The sequence below is a fragment of the Leptonychotes weddellii genome, chromosome 6 (genome assembly GCF_054177405.1).
Source record: "Leptonychotes weddellii isolate Sample4059 chromosome 6, ASM5417740v2, whole genome shotgun sequence".
In the NCBI taxonomy this organism is placed as follows: domain Eukaryota; kingdom Metazoa; phylum Chordata; class Mammalia; order Carnivora; family Phocidae; genus Leptonychotes; species Leptonychotes weddellii.
The window spans coordinates 67408383-67432572 of record NC_138374.1 but is presented as its reverse complement, the minus strand read 5'-3'; the positions used below and the strand labels follow the sequence as shown (position 1 = coordinate 67432572).

General features: G+C 35.2%; 1 protein-coding gene across 1 annotated transcript in view; it reads right to left on the bottom strand.

Moving 5' to 3' along the window:
- Positions 1-24190, bottom strand: part of RYR2 (ryanodine receptor 2) — a 652366-nt gene that overhangs the window by 176775 nt on the left and 451401 nt on the right. Inside the window, exons 39-47 of the mRNA XM_081824340.1 lie at positions 21386-21491; positions 14949-15092; positions 12977-13250; positions 8338-8452; positions 6812-6944; positions 6500-6603; positions 2975-3110; positions 2243-2429; positions 503-608 (exon numbers count right to left, since the gene is read on the bottom strand). Coding sequence (XP_081680466.1) covers positions 503-608; positions 2243-2429; positions 2975-3110; positions 6500-6603; positions 6812-6944; positions 8338-8452; positions 12977-13250; positions 14949-15092; positions 21386-21491 — 1305 coding nt within the window. The remainder of the gene's footprint in view (positions 1-502; positions 609-2242; positions 2430-2974; positions 3111-6499; positions 6604-6811; positions 6945-8337; positions 8453-12976; positions 13251-14948; positions 15093-21385; positions 21492-24190) is intronic.

Genomic DNA, 24190 nt, shown 5'->3' with positions numbered 1-24190 from the left:
AATGCATTACAGAGTAAAAGGAAGTACCGTTCCATGAAACTTAATTTCTTCTTGATCGAAACGTGGAAAATGCCAACCCATCGATTCTGAAGAGCTGCTTCAGAATCGTAACTGCCCCCACCCCCACTGCCCCTCAACCAATGACACGAAATGGTGTACTCCAAGAAAATGACTCTTGACAGAAGGGGTTGCTCCCTGCATGCACTAAATGAGGAGAGGAAATTTATAGGAAAAATGTGTTCTTAAAGTGCTGAGTTTTAGAGATACCCGAGCAACGTGGCTATTCTATTAATGACTTGTCCTGAAATCTCATTACTAATTTTTACAACCAAGACATTTCCAACTACATAAACACTTGCTCAGCAATTAGGCCACAGCTATTACTTTTAATGGTGCGTGGAGATTATTGGTTTTGGATGCTGTTATCATCTTCGCCAGCTATGGATTTCTTCACATAGATGGATAAGCCAGGACTGCCGCTCTCGGTCGGCAAAGCACTTACGTGCATTTCAGGAGCACAGCGTCCTAAGAGGTCGATCAAAGCTGCATAAAAGGTCATGATGGCGTTCCCCATGTGGATAGTGTCATCCTCCTCCTCTTCTGTATCACTTTCATAGATTTTTTTCAAAAGAAACAGAGAGCAAAGCAAACAGGATAATAAAGTGACATTTCAGATTTGTTACATACTTCTTGGAGGAAAGGGACCCCTAAGATAGTTCATTCTGCCTCTTCTGCTACTTTTCATGGGTGTGATTAATTTGCACCTTGACATTTTTAAAGGAAAATGACTTTAAAGACCAGACACCAAGAACGCATTTGTGGGAAATTTGATAATAAGAGTCCTTCAAAAGGGAAAAAAGAGGAATTGCTAATTTGATGGATTCTGCTTATTTCTAGGGGCAGGCAAGCTTTGTTTTAACAAAGAAAATAACTAATGAAAAGACTTGATAAGTTTAGACTACTTTTGTAAATAGCATACACTTAGAGAAAGGGTAACAAAGATCTGTCCTGTAAGATAACACAGGTAAGGCACCCAGGACAGTGCTTTGCCCAGAGAAAGTACTTCAGAAATGTGATATCTTTTACTTACCTATCTCTTTACCATCTACTCTACCTCACCCACCCGCTCCCAAATAATCCAACATGTCTCCCTCCCCACCTCTGTGAGAAAACATAAAGGTTCCATTATCTTGCTGATAAGAGACAAATCTAGATGGCCTTGGAAGATCCCATCATTTTTCCTCCCTTGGTAGTTCAGCTGGGCTCAGCAGTCTGCAGGGTGACAGCGAGGCCTTGTTGAAAACATCATCCCGGCATGCAACACTGCTCCCAGGGCCCTCGTGTGCACACCCACTGCTGTGGTACCAGGCCAGAGACCCCTTGATGTATTTTCCACTACTTAGAGAAACTGAGGGCCCCCTAGTCCCTCTATGGCTAATTGACAAACATGTAAGAAGGCCTTGGAGGACCTCCCAATCTGAAACCATCTTGGTCTTGGCGTGGACAGAACATGTAAGCACAGTATATGTATGGAAGAATGACGGTTTGCAGAACTGCTCTGCTTGGAAATTTGCCTCCACTAAGCCCTATATTCTGTCTTTACCAGTGGTATTAATAGGACATTACCTCCACAGATAAAAACAGAGAAGTGACACGCCGGGATTGACTTATGTCTACTGCTGGAATCAAGTATTAGTAATGTATACCATGGACAAATGTAAGGTAGTTACTGCCTGCCCTATCTGCCATGATACCTTAACCAAGCATTTTACTTCTCAGAATGACAATATCCCCTTTTATGGACTTTAACACCATACTAGTTTAGTTAAGCCCCCCATTCTCTTGCTAAGGTCTTACTTTCTTACTATTATCTTGAAAATTCATTCCAGCTAGCTTCCCACTAAACCCTACTACAATTTCAGAGGCTCACCTGCCATCATTTCTAATAACTCACTTTGCCATAGCCTCCTGGAAAAATTCACAAAATACATCTCCTCCTACAACCTAAACTTCTCCCTGCTAAATTCACCCAATCTTCCTTAGTTTTCTCTTTTCCATTCAACCTACTCCCACAGCAAATTCCATCCATTCTTCCAGGTCTAATTCATTTTATTTTCAAGGGCAGAAATCATGAGCACCAGAAAATTATATTGCAATTGACAGAATGCAAATCATGTTTTATAAAATTTCAAGTCAAGGAATATGATTTACTCTTAAATAAAAGTGTGTATATTAGACTTACAGTGTTTTACTGGACCCACTAGTTGGTGAGGGACCATCTCGAGAAGGATCCTCGGCTATTTTTATGGCTTCTTCCATGGCTGCGAGCAGACCATTCCCACCTTCACCTCTCAAAGCAGGACCGAAACACTCGGGCCTCCGGATGAGCAACCTCACCACGACGTTAGCGTTCTCTTCCACGCTCTCCCCTAAAATCAAACAAGGAACAAGAGTAAATAAACACTGGTTATGTGGATGTTCTGAGCAAATAAATGTTATACTAATTCATTTATATTTAAAGAAAAATAACTAAAACCAAAGAACATAGTTACTAATAAAGCTAAAATTCAATTCAAATCACTAGCTTTATGTACACAAGACATAGTAAGTTTCTTCTTTTATACTTAAAATTTTCAAAGTAAAGCATTATAGAGGCATAAAGTATTCATTTTTGTTAATTCTTTAAAGGAAATGAAGCCATAAGCCCACCTATTATTAGAACCCAATTATAAAAGTCTGTAAGAATTTGTAACTGCCTAAAATTTTTAATTTAATAATAAAGGCAAAGCATTCACTATTGAAATACTAGAAATTAAATTATTACTGTGGAAAGAAAGTACTGATTATAAAATATTCAATTTCTTTACTAATATTTACTTCCTTCATGAAAATGCTGGGATATACCATTTTTGATATATCTATTTTTATGCAGTTTTAATCATGACCAGAAAAGACCCCAAGCAATCAGTCCTACCATTACAGAAGACAGCAAATCTGAGAAAGTCAAGGTATCTCTCTCCTTCAACTGGATTCCATCCAATGTCCGGATAACCCTTAGACACCAACATCTGGCAGCTCTGCAGTCCACAACCAGCCAAATATCGAACTACCTACAAAAAAGATGATAAGCAAAAGCGTTATCTTGTGGGTAAGGAGTCATTAGATGCTAACACTACACATGATAAGTGATATCCTCAAAGGTTCGTTTAAAATGCATGTGGTTCTGCAAGTTCTTTTTAATCCCATGAGAATCCACATGAACTCCCTGCAGTAAAACCTTAGAGTTAAGAAATATTTACAAATCATAACAAAGTGCTATCGTAATAAAAATACTTATGAATCAACTCTGTGAAAGAAAAATATTCCTAAGTTTCATATTATTTAATTTGAAACTTTTATCTATAAATGTCATGATATTTGGGGTGCCTGTCTGGCTCCATCAGGAAATCATACGGCTCTTGATCTCAAGGTCATGAGATCAAACCCCATATTCGGTGTAGAGCTTACATAAAAACAAAAACAAAACACACAATATAAACGTCACTGGTATTTGATAAACTTCAAAAATGTCGGAACACCTCTGACCCAGTGTAAACCCAGATTCCATCTGAGGTATTGAAAGACCCATCTGAGATACAGTGATATTCCATTTGGGATTTACTTCCAAAATGATATTATCAAATTAATGCAGGGGGGTATATATTTGAGAAAACACATAGAGAAATAGAAAAAACTAAGCTTAGATTCAAATATCCTTTGATTCAAATCCATCCTGCATTACTTACTGGATCATTCTGTGCCATGATTTCATGGTCTATAAAATTTGTGATAGTATTAAGTATCTTTCAGTATCATTGAATTTAACACATAAAGTTTTTTGTTTATCTTTGCCTTTTAAATTATTGTTTTATATGAATGCTCATCCTTTACAGTATTTCATAACTGATCCAGTTTTAAAAGAAATCCCTAAGTTATTATCAATGGTAGATTGTCAGACAAGCAACTTGTCAAGCAAGTTACACCTAGCTCAAGCTAAAGCAGCTTTAAAAAGAAATAAGTAACACAGCTAAAAATATTTTGTGTCAACTTTAAGTATAATTTATGTACAATAAACGCATCTATTTAAAGTATAAATTCAAGGCACCTGGGTGGCTCAGTCTTAGGTTAACCATCGGACTCTTGATTTCGGCTCAGGTCATGATCCCAGGGTCACGAGACTGAGCCCCACAAAGGGTTCTGCGCTGAGTGTGGAGCCTGCTTAAGATTTTCTCTCTCTCCCTCTCCCTCTGCCCCTCCTCCCCACCCTGCTTGTGCATGCACATGAACACTCTCTCTCTCTAAAAAGGAAATAAAAAATTAAAATATAAATTCAGTGAGCTTTGAGAGATTTATACTTCTGTAAAAGCATACCCCAGTCAAGATGCAGAACATTTCCATCACTCCTCAGGCCCCATCCATCCCTCCCTGCATGCGAAGGCCTTAACAATCTTCTTTGTAACACTAGCTTGTGTATTCTAAAACATTTATATATGCAATCATCCAGTATGTTTCCTTTTATGCCTGGCTTCTTTCACTCAGAATACTGATTTTGAGATTCATTTACATTGTAGCACATATCAGTACTTCCTTCCTTCTTACTGCATAATAACAGCATTCCACAGCACATGGAAATAGTCCACATTTCCTTATCCATTCATCAGTTGACAGACATTTGAACTGTCCCCAGTTTTTGGCTAAGATGAATAACGTTGTTACCAACATTCACGTACACACATTCCTATTTCAACTGAGTAAGTTTCTACAAGTAGGAAAGCTAGGTATATGTTTATGACAGATATATGTTAAGAAACTTATTAAGTTAGGGGCGCCTGGGTGGCTCAGCTTATGGTTAAGTGTCCGACTCTTAATCTTGGCTCAGGTCATGATCCCAGGGTTGTGAGATCAAGCCCTGCCTGCATCAGGCTCTGCACTGAGCATGGAGTCTGCTTAAGATTCTCTCTCTCCTCTCCCTCTGCCCCTCCCCCACCACACTCTCTCTCGGGGGGAGAGTGGGCAGGGGGGGATTCAAGTTAAATTTGTTAAGAAACTGCCAACCCGCTTTGCAAAATGACTCTACCATTTTTCATCTCAACAGCAATAGATGAAAGTTTCCATTGCTCCACACCCTCCAAAATGTTTGGTATCATCAACTTTTTAAATATCAGCCATATTTCAGTGTGTAGATTAAAAGATTTTAAAATATATATGAGAGAAAATGCCCCTAAGGGTTAGTCGAAGATGCAAAGCTTTGTGATCCTATCCTGGCAAGTCAGAAGTGTTTGGGAAAGAGTTCACTTTTTCATGCATTCAACAACTGTGCAATGATGATTTATCCAATGCCAGTGTTGTTCTCAAAGACTGGAACAAAGTAGTGAACAATAGAAAAAAAACATGCCCTGAACTCACTGGCCTTATGTTATGATAGGGAGCAGATTTTTAAAAATACTCAAATGTATATTTTATATAAATAACATGGAAATGTGTATTTCTGTATATAATATACAAATATATTTTTTCTACTGTTGGAAAATAAAGCAGCAAAGAAGACAAGACAGGAAATAGAGAAGAGGTTTCAATTTTAAATGGCAGGGACATGAAGAGCTAACAAAAAGGTGACTTGGATCAATGACTGGAAGGACATCAGGAAATGAGCCATAAAGACATCTGGCAGAAGAATACTGCAGATGGAGGGAAGAGCAAGCAAAAGTCCCTGAGGCAGGAGCATACCTGGCAAGTTCCCACAAGAGCAAGGGGACCAGTGTGGTTGGAGCAAATAGAAAAGATCAGGAGAACGGCAGGCAATAAGAGGGATACGTGAAATCAGATGGGTTAGAAGCCATTATGATGCCTTTAGCTTTTACTTGAAGTGAGATGGGAAGTCTCTGGAAGAGTTGTGGACACAGGATTAATCCGCTCTTTTTAAGAGGCTCATACTGGCTGCTAAGTAGGGGAGCCAGGAAGGATCAGGAAGACCACTTAGAAAGCAATCACAATGACAACACAGGGGAAATTTATCTATGTTCCAGCAAACATGTATGCAGCCTCAAGTGCTCAGTTAGAGCACAGGGTCTTAGTATGTCAGTGATGCCTTGCATTGGAATATATGTCTACACGATACAAAATGTATTTTTAAATGTTAAAACAACCTCTGAAATAATTGAAACTGTATGACTAAAGCAAAAGTAACAACAAATACCATGAAAGGACAGAAGCCCACAGGATAGAAACTTCCCTTTCCAGAGAAAAATGTATGTGATCAGAGGAAACACTTGATCTCAACTTTCTTGTTCTTGGTAATTTACAATCATATGTTCTATGTAATAGATGTAACATGTTTATAATATACTATATATTATAATTGTGTCAATATGATTATAACTCTGTTATGGTTATACTTCAGTAATCTTGAGAAACAACTAGCATAACTCACACAAACACAAGGGGCGAGGATGTTGCTTACCTTTTCCAAATCTGGCTCACGCAGAGCTAAGGCCAGTTCATTATTATCCATCACCGAGGCGGCTGCCACATCCAGTGGTGTTGAACCTCTCATAGCTGGTGAGGCTGTTAATTCAAATGAAGATGAGACAAAACCTGGATTGTGCTACAACTACGAATTCCATATAAAAACACACTGTCCCTTAAAATTTCATTTCTAAATACAACACATACTGCATTAATCTAAAATTACTTTGCATTAAAGTTTAAAATTTAACATAGTATGCATATTCTTTTTATCTTAAAGATTAAATAAAAGCCATAATTTACTTACCAAGACCAACACTGCTGTTCTCCAATAAATAGCTGAGATGATCAAACATAGCTTTTTGATTCTGCCTACTTATACGACAGAAGTAACAAAGGAAACGGCAACAGTTGGCCACCATCTTGGGAAAAGTGATTTCCTACATAAAGAGCATTTAGTTAGCTGTGAGAGCAAATGGTCTTCAGAAAATTGAGTTCAGAAGTTGAGGTCCAATCACATTGTCAATCCATGTGGGCCCATGTCTGCCAAGTTTCAGATTTATCTAAAGACTTCAAACTGTCTAGACTTCAACTCACCTACTCCTCGAGCCACTGAAAATCAAAGCCAACACTAATTTAGAAACCTCATTACCATCAAGGGGGTGATCTGGAACTAATCCACAGCCCTAAATCTATAGGTGGCATAAACCTGATTTAGCAATCAGGCAGACTCGGTTGTGATTCCTGACTAACACTATGAGCTGTGCTTCCTTAGGAGACTATTTAGTCTCATTGAATCAGTTCTGTAAAAGTGGAATAAAAAGGATAATAATACTTAATTTAGGTAAGAGAGGAAAAGTTCAATGAGACCTTTTGTGAAAAATACCCTATTTCCTCCTTGAAACCATATTAGGGCATTCCTATCATAAGTGTTGTTGTTTTTAATATTCTAGGAGTCACACCTTCCCTAATTTGCACATGATTCATCTGCTATGATGAACACCCTGACCAGAAGGCCTGCATGCTAGACCCCATCAAATACATCTCCCTTAAGCACCTAATCTTGTTCTAGTATACCCCAGATAATCCCTGGAGTCTCTCCTTAACAGAATATTTTATAAATATCTTTGAGTCTGTCTAACTGGTGAACTGAACATGAGAAATATGAACTGTTCCCTATTTTGAAAAATACATCTTAAAATTTCAAAAAATAGTGCAATATATTTTATAAATCATAGATCATAAAATTATACTGATTCATATGAAATTGTTATATTACTCTATTCACTTGGTCTTGAAGGTTTGAAAGTTTGAAAGGTTTCACTTCATCTTAACTTTGAATCACTTAAAAAATTCACTTTATAGTCTTAAAACAAATACTCCAGGACATCATCTTCAAATTTTGGCCTGGATCAGCAATTTAGCAGAACCAACTGCCATCTAAATCAAGGGGAATGTCTGGGTCTGAAAAACATGTTTGTGTTTTGGACTTTCAATGTGATGGGCATTACTTTATAATTAAAAATTTAAAAAACAGTAAAGTATTAACATTTAAAGTTTCTAACTAACCACTAAATAGGAAAAGTTTAGGAGGCCGCAAATTACACAGCATAAGAGAGAAATTGTTATCAATATCAAAGGAAAAAATAACTAGTAGCATATCTAATTCTCAATCTATAAGGTTTGCTGTGTTTTGTTTTGTTTTTGCAAAAGGTGTTCTTTAAAAAACAGTCCTCCTAAGAGGATTTAAGAAACCCTCATTAAGAATATGCAGTGTATGTACTCTAGGAGTTACATTCATTGGCATTTTAATAATCAAGGGTTATCCTTTACCTTGGACTCTCCACCTCCAAGGACATTCACCATGACCTCCATCACTGTCTCATGCATCCCAAGTGCCCTCATGAGATTAGGGTGCTGGTAAAACACTTTATTATTCATGATATCCCTAGAAAGGACAATATAGGTTTGGGGGTGAGAAGCACAGAGGGCAGAGAAAATTTTAAGTAAAAATTTATCTGAGATCCTGATAACTATTTTGGAAATAATTACTGGCATGAACAGAAAAGTAAGCGCAATCATGATGAAAGTTAATAAAAGCAAAAGTTAATAAGCACAACTAATTGAGTTTCCCTCAAAAAATACTGACAGCCTCTCAAAAATAGTATACAAGTTATCTACTCTTTTCAGATACAAGAAATGTACTAAATATGTAAACATTCATCTATATGAAATATATTTTTGGACAATTATCATTCCTAATTTTATGTATATCCAAACATCTGTTCATTCTTTTTTAGTGCAGAAATATGAATCACTGTTATACCATGTTCTATGAAAATTCCTATATAAATTATTGATATACAAGTATCTACTTTTCATGTAGGATACTTTTAGTACTACCTTCAGTATTTGTATGTTTAGTAACAGTAGTGTTATTTCTTACTACATTTGTGTTATCTTTCCAGAGAACTGCTTATAAAGGATTTATATTCTCAAAGAGAAACTGAATACACATCAAGTCCAGGTACAAGTAATACAACAAATTAAAGTTGACATTTGATTTGAAAAACCAGCAGCAGATGATACCCAAAATGTTTCATATTATCATTATTTCATTACATGTTATTATGCTATGTATGTAAAGGTATTCCTAAGGATATTAATGCTCAGTAGTCATTAAAAATAAAGAACTCTGCTGATTTTTATTTGAACATAAATCAAATCAATACAGGAGTTTTTTTTTTTTCTACAAAACACCTCCTGTCACAGCTCTAACAAGAAAATTTTAGAATGCACAGCCTACAAGAAAACAAGCTTTCCCTGTAGATCTCATCTCCTTAGTTGACTCACCTCTTCATTTGGTCATATGCTAACTTTTAGTTACTCCACGTATATCAAGACAGTGAAACAGTAGAATTCTGTATAATGATTCTCTTCTTTTTTTTAGTTTTAGTTTTTCCCTTTTAATTGAGTTTAGTTTTGCCTTAATGACAAGAGTTTATAGAAAGCACAACTCAAAAAAATGACATGGGGGCCGAGGACTAAAATAGGTCTGATCTATTTTGTGCAAGAACAAATGGAGTAAAGAAAGGCCTCCTTTTCCCTCACATAAGACAGCAACATATTTAGTAGGAGAACCTTCAATTTTCAAACCGCAGTTGTAATCACAGGATTTGTTCTTTCGTTATTTCAAATCCTTTTGTATGACCCAACTTTGGACAATATTGTACTGAAAAAGTCTTGCTTGCCTTTCATTATAGGTAAATTAAGTGGATTTATAATTCTACCACTTGGTAGGCAGGTTGTCATTTATTGAATGTGTCTTTTGAGAAATATTTCTAATACCACAAAAACATAACTTTTTGTTTTATAATCATTTTGAGTTTTATCACTACTGAGTGATTTATGTGTTAACAGCACATACTACTGTTACATGTTCATTTAAGAAGAAAGTGCCCTGTATTTCCTGGAAGGCTTCCTTTCTCATGTGGTTAATGAAGATCACTCATGTGAAGCCCTTTTCGGTTAGACTGAAGTATTAATATGCAAAAAAAAAAAAAAAAAAAAGATTCACGCTCATACAATTATAAAGACCACCAAATTTGCTTTTGTTTTTTTAAGCTTTTCTGTTCTTTTGTTCCGTTAGTATATTTATTTTTAGTGTGCAATAACAATTTTGGAATGTAACCTTCAGGCTTATTTTAAAGACGGCAAACACTTGATAGGTCTAAGGGCAAAACATAGTATTGTGTTCTGAATGTACATAAATAATACTACACAAACTGAGTCTTTCTATACTATTATTTTTTACCCACAGGATTATTTTTTAGATCAAAGAAAACAGTGGTTATTCTATTCCATTAGTTTTTTGAAGAACCAACTCTAGGTTTCTTAAAACTTTTTACTGTTTCTTTACATCCTTTTTTATCCATGTCAATAGTTACTTTCATTCTCTTTCTTTCATTCTCTCTTCTTTATCTAATACTTATGTAACTAGATAAGCTTTTTTGGTAGAATATTTGTATTCTATCTTACTTTTCAACATTCTACATTCGATTTCTCCATCCTTATGTTTCAGTATTTTTTTCTTGCAGACATCATAAGGCTTAATTTAAGCTTCTACTGTTCTTCTATTTCTATAATCCCAAACTACGCAAGCTCATGAATGATTCCCAGATTTATGCATATATGTGCCAATAATGCACTCACTAAAACTTCTGCTTCCCATTCTTTCTCTCTGAATTCCACTATCTTTTATCTAATGTGAAGCCTTTAGAAGGTCTTTCAATGGACTGTAAGTAAATATTCTGAAATATCTTTGTTTTGCCATCACTCTTAAAATATGGGATATAAATCCTCATCTCCAAATCTCCATGAAGCACAAGGTCATGGTGTGGCATTATCAGTTGAGTAACACATTCTAAATTGATGGTTATTTTCCATCAGAATTTGTGAGTGTGGTATTCCATTGAGTAATGATCTCTAGTTTTGCCGTTGAGAATTCCATATACTGTCGGGGGTTTTTTTGTAAGTATTCTGGCTTTTCTTTCAACTTGCTTTGAAAATAGTCTATTCGGGGCGCCTAGGTGGCTCAGTCAGTTAAGCGTCTGCCTTCAGCTCAGGTCATGATCTCAGGGTCCTGGGATCGAGCCCCGCATCAGGCTCCCTGCCTAGCAGGGAGCCTGCTTCTCTCTCTCCCTCTGCCTACTTGTGATTCCACTCTCTCTGTCTGTGTCAAATAAATAAATAAAATCTTTAAAAAAAAAAAAAAGAAAGAAAATAGTCTATTCATCACTGGTTTTATGGCAGTTTCATAGCCTATGCAGGTGAAGATGTGGAGCTACCTGTGCTTTGGGATAATCTGTGAATTCATGCTCTTCACTGATTCTGAAAATCTCAAGCCAACAGCTCTTGAAATATTCCCATTCCATAAATCATCTATTCTGTCTTTTCCAGAAATCCTGTTTACCGTAAACTGGACCTTCTTATACTCTCCCTTAGGTCTCGTAACTGCTCTTTCGAATTTCCTTATCTTTACCTCTCAGGGCTACAGTACTAAGTAATTTTCTCAGATCTATGATCCAACTCACTAATTTTCTCTTCAGCTTATCCAATTTAATTAATTTACTGTTTTTAAATGTCATTTATTATATTTTTCATTTCTAGAAACTCTATTTGGAGCTTTTTCAGATCTTTGTGGACTTCTCTCCACATCTTATTTTTGGAGAATTGATTTATTCCTTTGTATTCCTAACCATTTTAAATATAGTAACTTATGTTCTCTTTCTGGCATTGTATTATCTGAAGTTCTTGAAACAGGTGTTCTGACCCCACTATTATTGTATCTGTAGACCCTTGCTTATGGAGGATTTTTCCTTATGTGCTTGGTAATTTTGATTGTAAGCTAACCATTGGTAGTATTTAGTTTTTTCCTGCAAGGTTTCACGGTGACTTAAGTTGAGAAAGTATACCTCCGGGGCCAGCTGTTACATTCTCAGTTTGGGAATCCTTAGACCACATATGAGATATAAATGTTAATCCCCAAATTCACATAGGAAGCACACCTATGGTGTTGAATTGTCAGAAGAATTGCGTTGTTTTCCCCATTCTTTTTTCAAGGCCCAGTGGATATAGACAAAATACCTTATTATTTCCTGCTGGTGAGTGTTGGTCTCCGCATGGATTTTAATGTGTTTTTATTAATCTGTATTTTTACATATGACTGTACATTACTGAAAAATTAATCCTAAAAACCTCTAAAATATGTGCTGCATATCATAGCCACCTTAGCATCTAGTTGTAAAATTAGTCACATTTTGCTGTTGAGCAACTTTCTATTTAGCTTAAAAACATGTCTAGAAAAGCAACAATCTCATTTAATAATCATATACAGAAATACCTCACAAATATGGCAGATTTGGATCCAGCTCACAGCAATAAAGCAAATATTGCAATAATGCAAATCAATAAATTTTTTTGGTTTTCCAATACATATAAAAGTTATGTTTACAATACACTATAGTCTATTAAGAGTGTAATAGTATTATGTTTTAAAAATCAATGTATATACCTAAATTAAAAAATACTTTACTACTAAAAATGCTAACCATCTCCTGAACTTTCAGTGAGTTGTAATCATTGATCACAGGTCACCATAACAATTATGATATAATAACAAATTGGAAATACTGTGAGAATTGCCGTCATGTGACACAGAGAGACACAAAGTGAGCAAACGCCATTAAAAAAATGGTGCCAATAGACTTGCTCAATGCAAGGTAGTCACAAACCTTCAATTTGTAAAAACACACTATCTGCGAAGTGCAATAAAGCAAGGCACAATAAAATGAGGCATGCCTGTAATCGAAATAGTGGATTTGTGTTAATATACCTACTGTGCAACTACTGGGATAAACAAGTAAAAAGAAGACATTTATAAGACAAAGGTTGTAATAGTTAAATAAATTACCCTAATCCACGAATCATAAGCTTCTCTTCTTCTTTGCCCATTCTTACACTCAGCAGAGAACGAATCTGACCAAGAGATGCCAGCAAGTTGATGGTATCCTCCACGGAGACACCATTTATAGTGTAGGTCTTTGGCAGAGCCCGGACCAGACCCCCAATGCCATCATACTGTCGATGGAGCAACACAAACATGGCCCTCACCAATTCGGGGTCTTCAATGACAGACTCTTGTGCCCATCGGACCATGGTCTCAGAAATCAACTGCTGAAGAGTGGCTGCAAAGTCATTATGGATGTTTTTTTAAAGGAAAATAGTAAGAGAAGACAAATTAGTTGGGCATTTCAACTGTACCTCTCATAGTCCCAAACTAACATCTATATTTGTACCAGAATTGAAAAGGCTAGGGATATTCTTTGAGGAAAATAAACTTCACTTAAACATTTTATATATGTGTCAGTAAAAATGAGTTATGAATATGCAAGGATAAAAATACACAAGCTTTTCCTTAAAAACTCCTCTTATTAAGAAATTTAAGCTGTTCAGAATTACACCTACTTTTTGAAAACTACTGTTGGCAATGCATAGGGCAATCAATAGGAGTTGTCCTAATACTTTTACTTTCATTTTCTTAGTTCCATTATTTTCCTCCCAGATCTGACATCATATATCCTTATAAAGTCAGTCATGGGCATCCAAGGAATTATCTATTTTTCTCTCTCCTCATTTGAGCCATTTGCAAAAGTGATGTCATATAATTATATTTTTACTATAATTTGGATCCTTAATTGTCACTTAAAATGTTTTGATTGTGAAGCTGTATTAAAGCGAAAAACTATTCTATACATAGAAGACTACTTGCAATGTGACATGCAGTGTAGTACACATAAAAGCAACAGAATTTCCAAACCTCCTGAAATAAACAGCAAAATTATGAAAGCTAAGTAGGGTTGAAGTGATCAAGACACAAATAATGAAGTACTAATTCCTAACCCTGGCAGATTTTCAAAAGAAGCTGTTTTACCTGCTTTAATCTATACATTATTTAAGGACAAACAAAAACTACCAATTTTAACCGAATCCAAAATGCAGATAAAATGCCAGTATACTTCCACACACCTCAAAACCATGTTGACATTTTTAATAGGTCAAAATCATAAACCTGATAATAACAAAAAGTGGTTCATAAGAAACCTTGAACTCTCATTTTGAAGAAGACTTGATTCAAATAAATTTGGTTGTGATACTAAAGAATAAATTTAGAGTTCATTGTATGGATGAAAGGTTCCCATTGTAAGTTAGCACCAAAAAAAAAAAAAACCACCTAAAATTTTTCATGAGTTCATTTTTCTTCTTTCGTAAAAACTGTTCCTAAACCAGTGCTGCATCATAGAATGAATGGGGACTGAGATGTGAGGTAATAAGTAAGATGGATCTCACCAACCTACTACTTGAACCCCTTCTGGATGAGTGTTGTGTCTGAGACTCATTGGCCCAGTGTCCTTATTTGCAGAGTATCAGCTGCTACTCTTCAGTTAAGTAGGATAAAAATGAACCAGAAATGCACAACGGTTTAGAAAATATCTCAGAACCAAAATGTAGTTACAGATACTACTTAAACTTTAAGAAAAGTTTAACCTGGTACAAGAATATTTGCAAGTCAATAGCATAATAGATAGGAAAGCTAAATTACTCCCTTTGTACTTTCTCTTGATAGTGTCTGATCAAACACCTAAATTTGTAGCCCTCTAGGGAGCCCATCCACCCTTATAAATACTGCTACCTCTCAATCTTTTCCTACAAACAAAGTTTGATGCTGCTGTCTACTTCTGACAGCCACAGGCATCTACTTAAGAATCTGATTCTTGGAAGCTTCCAACTCAGTTTTCTCACTGGCTCATCTAGTTTGATGTTACTTCAAAGGACGAATAAATGTCAGCAGAGTCGCTTTGCCAGTGCCCTTCCATACTGCTTACAGGATTTCTTGGAGTCACTCTCAACTGGTTTTTCAGCTTGTTTCTTCTTCAGGTATGTCACCTTTTCTACAAGGGATAGCAGGCGGCCCCTAATTGTTAAGTCACTGTTTCCATCCAAAGACCCATCTTCATCCAGCTCAATTCCTAGCAACAGAAAAGCAAAGAGAAAGAAGAAAAGAAAAATGCATTTGAAAAAAATATATTTAGGAGAAATAATGCTCTGGTTTTGCAACTTTTCCCATTCATAGCTTAAAGCAACCCTGCCATGTCCAAAACATTTGACAGCATTGAATTAAGCACTCCTGCTCACTAGCACGTGGGTAAAATCCATTCACTGGCCTTTTGTCTTCCTTTCTCTTTTTCTCCTGTTCCGATGGGCCCAGGGCTATTAGTAGCCAAGACAAAATACAAAACTGTGCAGACAGCAAAAAGATGCTCTTAGGAGTCAAGATCAATTCTGGTATTTGGTCTGACCCTTAGGCTGACCCTGAGGCATGTCTGACTTTAGGGGCTATCTGCCTAGACCTACAGTTTTACCCTGCAAAAAACCTCCTAGGCTTTCAGCCTCCTCATTTGCCTCTAATAATCACAGTGGCATTTTAATAAATTGAGAGAAGAGAGAGCAGGCATAATTACGCATCCTAATTCAGGGAATGCTTTATGTCTGAAGCAGTAATACTACCATTTCAGAGTGCCCGTTTATTTATAATAGATAATACAACTTTCTGGCACTCGTTTAGTAGCTCTTTATTCATAAGCTGAATTAATATGCAAGGTGATGCTTATATTCTCTTCATTAAAATAAAATAAAAATAATGCAACTGGTGCTACACATCACTTAAGAAATGGCTAATTCATTTTCTTTCACTGGAACACTTTGTCCACATCACGGCTTAAAGGGAAAAGAACCAGATTCAGAACATCAAATAAATTCCATTTTAAAAGTTCTTAGAGTAAAAGGAGGGGAAAGCTCCCTTAATAGATTTGGGCTACTGACATAAACTTAATGAAGGATTTCCTTAGGCATTAATTAATTTCAAAAGATACATGCTGCATTTCCTAGGGCAATACTAAAAAGTGCCCCACAACTGGTTTAAATACAGCTATTTGTGATCAATTGTCTTTAGACTAAATCAATCTAACATTCATCTTTCTGCCAAAGCATCTGGTTACATGTCTCCATTCCCCCTTCCTATTCTCTGCCACTGAGGAGAAGAGAGAAAAGAAATAAAATTTTGGTTATCTCCTACTTGGTCTTAAAGCCTTTCTGATATCTCTACCTGTCATGACTTTCCACATAGGGTCAGTTAACCATTTTTGCAATAATAAATATTCTTACATGAACTCCTACCAGGCATCATGTATATTTATGAACCTATTTACATATATATTAACTTTTGTACCATTATATGTGTATGAAAAATATACATTTGACAACTAAACAATATTATGAAAACAGTTCAAAACAAAAAAAGAAGTTTGACAAGGAATTAGTAACCATTAAAACGAACAAAGAGGAATCCTAGAGTTGAAAAATACAATAGTTGAACAATGCAACTGAGAGTTTCAAAAATAGACTTAACCATGCAGAAGAATCAACAACTTGAAGAATAGGTCACTGAAAATCATTCACTCTGAAGAAAGTCTGTAAGATTTATGGGACACAATGGAAAGATTCCCACAGTATTCAGGATATGGGAATTCCAGAAGGTGACAAGAAAGAAAAAGTGACAGAAAGTATATTTAAAGTAATAATGGCTGAAAACTTCCCAAACCTGGGGAGAGAAATGGACATGCAGATCGATGAGGCCCCAAAGACCCAAAATGTATTGAACTCGAATAGGGCTACACTGAGACACATTATGATTAAATTGTCAAAAGGCAAAGGCAAAGAAGGAATTTTGAAAAGGAGCAAGAGAAAAGAGAGAAGTTACATAAAAGGGAACACCCATAAGATTATTGGCAGATTTCTCATCAGAAACTTTTCAAGACAGGAGAGAATGGGATCACATATTCAAAATATTGAAAGAAAGTAACTACTCACCAAGAATTCTATACCCAGTCAAGCTGTCCTTCAGAAAAGGGAGGGGGGATAGAGACTTTCCCCAACAAACAAAAGCTTCCTCAAAGGTCATTACTACCAGATCTGTCTTACAAGGAATGCTGGAGGAAGTTCTTTGAATGGAAGTCAAAGAACAATAATTAACATTGTAAAAACACAAAAAAGTAGTATAAATCTCACTGGTAATGATAAACATATAATCAAAGTTAGATTCTGCAATATGGTAATAGTGGTGCATAACTCACAATTCTAGTTTAAATTTTTTTTTTTAATGAATTAAAATAGGTTGTTATAACTTGAAGATATTGTATGTAAACCTTACGGTAACCACAGGGAAAATCTTGTAGTAATTATACAAAAGAACACAATAAAGAAGTCAAAGCATACTCATAACAAATATATCAACACATACATACATGAAATACAGAAGGATATGAAACAAGGAAAAACAGATCTACAAAATAAAACAAAAAAATTAACAAAATAGCAATAGTAAGTCCTTACCTATCAATTACTTTAAGTATAAATGGATAGAATTCTCCAACCAAAAGACACAGAATGGTTGAATAAAAAAACAAGATCTAACCATATGCTGCCCCTAAGAGATTCACATTAGCCTTAAAGACACACAAAGACTAAGCAAAGAGATGAAAAATGACATGTCAAGCAAGTGGTAATCAAACAAAACAAAACAACAAGAAAACAGGGGAAGCTATACTTACATCAGACAAAATAGACTTTAAATATGCCAAAAAGAGACAAAGAAGGTCAGTATATAATGATACAGGGGTCAATATATCAAGAGGATATAATAATTATAAATATTTTTACACCCAATACTAGAGTACCTAAACATATAAAGCAAAAACTAAAAAAACTAAAAGGGGAAATAAGGAGTAATACAGTAATAATTGGGGGACTTTTGTATCCCACTCTTAACAATGGATAGATCATACAGGAGAGAATCAATAAGGAAAGAGTGGATTTTAACAACATTGTAGACCAAATGGACCTAACAGACATATACAAAAATATTCTATCAAGCGACAGCAGAATAGACATTCTTCTCAAGTGCACATGGAACATTTTCTAGGATAGAATATGTGTTAAGCCATAAAACAACTCTTAGCAAATTCAAGAGGGTTGAAATTATACCAGTAATCTCTGACCACAATGGCGTGAAACTAGAAATCAATGACAAGGGGGAAAACTGGAAAATTCATGAACACAGAGAAATTAAACAACACTCTCTTTAACAACCAATGAATCCAAGAAGAAATTTAAGGGGAAATAAAAGAAAGAATTTATTGAGACAAACAAAACTGGAAATACAACATACCAGAATTAATGGGTGCAGCTAAAGCACTTCTAAGAGGGAAGTTCATAGCAATAAATGCCTACATGAAGAAGAAAGATCTCAAATAAATGACCTAACTCTACACCTTAAGGAACTAGAAAAAGAAGAACTAACAGAGCCTGAAGGTACTAGAAGAAAGATTAGAGCAGAAGTTATTGAAATAGAAATCAAAAAACCATAGAAAAGATTAACCAAACTAAGTTAAGTCCCTGAAAAAAATAAAAAATAAAATTGACAAACCCTTAGCTAGCCTAGCCAAAGGGAATAAAGACAGTACTCAAATCAACATTATAAATGAAAAAGGAGACATTATAAGTGAAAAAATTAAAAAGATACCCCAGAAATTCAAAGACCTGTAAAACAGAACTATGAACATTATCAGTGAACAAAGTGGACAAGCTAGAAGAAATGGAAACGTTCTTAGAAACATACAACTTACCAAGGAAGAAATGGAAAATCTGAATAGGCCCATTAATCGTAAGGAGAGTACATCAGTAATCAAAACCTCACAATGAAGCAAAGCTTTACTGGTGAATTTTACTAAACATTTAAAGAATTACACCAATTCTTCTCAAACTCTTCCAAAAAAAACGAAAGAGGAGGAAACACTCTCAAAATCACTTTACTAGGACAGCATTATCCCGATACCAAAAATGCAAAAGGACACTACCAGAAAAGAAAATCACAGGCCACTATACCTGATGAACACAGATGCAAAATTTCTCAATAAAATACCAGCAAACTGAATTCAACAGCATATTAAAAGGATCATTTATCATGATCAAGCGAGATTTATCACTGGGATGCTAGGATGGTCCAACATATGCAAGACAATCAATGTGACACACCACAATAACAGAATGAATGAAAAGAATCATATGATCACCATATGATCATCTCACTAGGCACTAGAAGTAAAATGGTCTCTATCTGCAGGCAACATGATTTTATACATAGAAAATCCTAAAGACTCAACCAAAAAAACTGTTAAACCTAATCAATGAATCCAATAAACTTGCAAGACATGAAATTAACATACAATATAAAGTGTTTTAATAAACTAAAATGAAATTTCTGAAAAAGAAATTAAGAAATCAATCTCATTTACAATAGCATCAAGAAAAATAAAATTCTTAGGAATAAGTTTAATGAAGGAGGTGAGAGATCTCTATCTTAAAAATTACAAAAGATTGGTGAAAAGAAAGAAGAGGATACAAATACATGGAAAGGCATCTTAAAATGGTAATATTATCAAAAGCTATCTATAGATTCAATGCAATCCCTATCAAGATTCCAATGGCATTTTTTATAGAAGTAGGAAAAAAACCTTCCCCAAATTTATATGAAATCACAAAATCTCCCTAATAGCCAAAGAAATCCTGAGAAAGAAGAATAAAGCAAGAAGTATCACACTTCCTGGTTTCAAGCTAAGCTATTAAAGCTATAGCCATCAAACAGCATGGTACTGACATAAAAATGGACAAAGAGATAAATGGAAAAGAATTGAGAGCCCAGAAATAAACCCAAGCATGTATGGCCTACTAAGAGTTGACAAGGGAGCCAAGAATACCCAACAGAGAAAAGGTAGTCTTCAATAAACAGGGCTGGGATAATTGGATATTCACATTTAAAAGAATGAAACTGGAACATATCTTAACCACTCATAAAAATTAACTAGAAATAGAGGAAAGACTTAAATGTATGACCTGATATCATGAAACTCCTAGAAAAAATGTAAAAATAAAGCTCCTTGATATGGATTTTGGTAATAATTTTTTGGATATGACACCTAAACTACAAGTAACAATAGCAAAAATAAACGTATGGGACTACATCAAACTAAACAGTTTCCATAAAAACCAAAAGAAACCACTAACAAAGTGAAAAGACAAGCTACAGAATGGGAAAAAAATGTATGTAAGCTATATATCTGATAAGGAATTAATATCCAAAACATATAAAGGGCTCCTATAACTCAAAAGCAAAAAACAAACAAAACATTATAGAGGATCCTCAAAAAATTTTAAAAATAGAGGTGCTGGGGTGGCTCAGTTGTTAAGTGTCTGACTTCGGCTCAGGTCATGATCCCAGGATCCTGGGACTGAGCACCGCATCAGGCTCCCTGCTCAGCGGGGAACCTGCTTCTCCCTCTCCCACTCCCCTGCTTGTATTCCCTCTCTCGCTGTCACTGTCAAATAAATAAATAAAATCTAAAAAAAAATTTAAAAATAGAATTACCATATGATCCAGTAATTCACTTCTGGGAATATATCCAAAGGAAATGAAAACACTTACTTGAAAAAAGTATCTGCACCACCATGTTCACAGCAGCATTATTTATGATAGCCAAGATATGGAAACAACTTAAGTGTCCATCGACAAATGAATGGATAAAGAAGTTGTGGTATATACATACAATGGAATATTATTTAGCCAAAAAACAAGGAAATCCAACCATCTGTGACAACATGGGCAGAACTTGAAGGCATTATGCTAAGAGAAGTCGGACAGAGAAAAGAGAAATACCGTGTGATCTCACTTATATGTGGAAACTAAAAACAACAAACTCAGAGAAAAAGAGATCATACTTGTTATTAGAAGTGGGGAGTAGGGAGAGAGGAATTCAAGGAAAGTGGTCAAAAGTTACAAACTTTAAATAAGTACTAGGGATGCAACACACAGCATGATGAGTGTAGCTAACACTGCTATACAACATACAGGAAAGTTCTTTTTCAGAGGGTAAATCCTAAGAGTATTTGTCATAAGGAAAAACAAATTTGCCTTTATTTGTTCTTTCTTTTCTTTTTATTGCATCTATATAAGAAGATGGATGTTAGCCAAACCTATTATGGTAATCATTTCAAAATGTAGCTAAATAAAACAATCACAAAGTACATCCTAAACTTATACAGTGGTATATGTCAATTATTTCTTAATACAATTATTTCTCAATAAATAAACAAGTAAATAAATAAATATATAACACATTTAATAAGAGTTAAGTCAAGAAGACTTTACCACAATGTGTCATCAAATCTTCATGAAAATCTAAGAGTTGGTCACGGATTTCTTCAGGACATGGACATTCACTTTTGTCATCCTTAAAATTGAGAAGCATATTGATCTGAAAGTTTGGAAAAACAAGGAGTACAAGAGAAAAAGAACAGTGAATTCAGGAATGACAGCAAAAAAATCATATTTTTGAGTATTGAGTTCAAACCTTTGAGTATTCATAAATTGATGCCCAACATATGAAAAATCATTATCACTCAATACAATGAATGCCAAAAAATAAATAAAACTATTCAAAGCTTAGCTTGCTGCAAAACAGTCACATAATTTGCTTCCTTTTTCTCAATTCCAGAGTATCTTAGACCCTTGCATGCTTAGTGTTCTTACATCAACTAAAATCTAAATATTATTTTAAAAATACTTTATTATGCTTCTCCTAGATTTCCATTTTTTTCTTGCTAATTTCTAAACTTCATGGAGTATTTTATTTTATTTATTTTTTTAAGATTTTATTTATTTATTTGACAGAGAGAGAGAGAGAGCGAGAACAGGAACACAAGCAGGGGGAGGGGGAGAAGGAGAAGCAGGCTTCCTGCGGAGCAGGGAGCCCAATGTGGGACTCGATCCCAGGACCCTGGGATCATGACCTGAGCTGAAGGCAGATGCTTAACGACTGAGCCACCCAGGCGCCCTTCATGGAGCATTTTAAAGAATACCTTTTGAGAAGGATATACAGCAAAGATGAAGAAAAATCCAAATAGAAAATATAATGGATATCTATGGTTTTAGTAACATTAATGGTTCAATTAAATAAACTTCGAGAAACTATCCTCCATTTGTTTTAGCTTTAGACACAAAAATACTACATTTATGAATGAAGAAAAGAATGTTGCTGTTTCATAATTTCCTCAGAGGAAACAATTTTAAGTTTGCTTTTTAGAGTTTTTTACGTGAGATTCTTGTTTAACTTTTATTTTGTGATAACTACACGCATATGCTGTAAGATATAATCAAAGAGATACCATATACCCTTTACCCAATTCCGCCTGGGAATGGTAACATCTTACAAAACAGCAGTACAATATCACAGTCAGAACCCCAACACTGATAGTCAAAACAGAACAATTTCATCACCTGAAGGATCATTCTGCTACCCCTTTATAATCACATCCACTACCCTCCTGCCTGCTCCTCATCCCTTACTCCTGTGAATCTCTAATCTGTTGTCCATTTCTGTATTGTCATTTCAAGACTGTTACATAAATGAAATCATACAATATATGCATGCATACATTCCCATCTGATCCTTTTGATGTCTGCAGGGTCTGTAGTGATACCTCATTTCATTCCTGATATTGGTAATTTGTGGCTTCTCTCTTTCTGTTAGCCTTTTCAGCAGTTTGTAGATTTTATTGATATTTTTAAATGACCAGTTTTTAGATTCCTTTTTTCCCCAATTGTCCTGTTTTCAGTTTCATTGATTTCTGCTTTTACCTATATTATTGCCTTCCTTCTACTTGCTTTGGGTTTATTCTACTCTTCTTTTTCTATGCTTGTGATGGAAGCTTAGATTACTGATTTGTTTTTCTCTCTTTAAATGTAAATATTTATTGTCATAAATTATCCTCTCAGCACGGCTTTAGCTGTTCCCACAAATTTTAACCTGTGATATTTTCATTTTCTTTCAGTTCAATGTATTTTTAAATTTCCCCTGAGACTTCCACCATGAGTTATTTAAAATTGTGTTCTTTAGTTCCCTAGTATTGGGAAATTGTCCTGTTATCTTTCTTTTATTGATTTCTAAGTTGAACTCCATTGTGGTCAGAAAAAAGATTCTGTATGAAAAAAATCCAATGCTTTTAAATCTGTTTAGGTTGTTTTATGGCCCAGGATATAGTCCATCATTGAGAATGTTTCATGGGAACTTCAGAAAAAAAAAAATGTATTATGTTCTTGGGTGGAGTGTTCTACAAATATCCAAAGATCCTGTTAGGTAGTGATAGGGTTGTGTTTTCCTATAATCTTGCTGACTTTTGTCTAGCTATTCTATCAATTCTTGACAGAGGGGTGTTGAAGTCTCCAACTATAATTGTGTATTTATTTCTTCTTTCAGTCCTAAGTGTGCAGACTTCACATATTTTTCAGCTCTATTATTTAGTACATGTACATCTGTCTTCTTGGTGAGTTGCTCTTTTATGACTGTATAATGTTCCTGTCTGCTTCTGATAATCTCTTTGTTCTGATATACACTTATTTTAATTTTTTGTAATATATCTTTTTTCACAGATTTCAAGGGATACATACACCCAGATGTTTATAGCAGCATTATCAACATTAGCCAAAATATGGAGAGAGCTCAAATGTCCACCAACTGATGAGTGGATAAAGAAGATGTGGTATATATGTACAATGGAATATCACTCAGCCATCAAAAAGAATGAAGTCTTGTCTTTTGCAATGACATGGATGGAGCTAGGGTATATTATGCTAAGTGAAATAAGTCAGTACCATATGGTATCACTCATATGTGGAATTTAAGAAAGACAGATGAACATATGGGAAGGGAGAAAAGAAAAAAAGGAGAGTGAAACAAGCCATAGAGACTCTTTTTTTTTTTTTTAATTTTATTATGTTATGTTAGTCACCATACAATACAACATCGGTTTTTGATGTGCTGATCCACAATCCATTGTTTTCGTATACCACCCAGTGTTCCATGCAGTGTGTGCCCTCCTTAATACCCATCACTGGGCTAATCAATCCCCCCTCCCCCCTCCCCTATAAAACCCTGTTTGTCTCTCAGAGTCCATA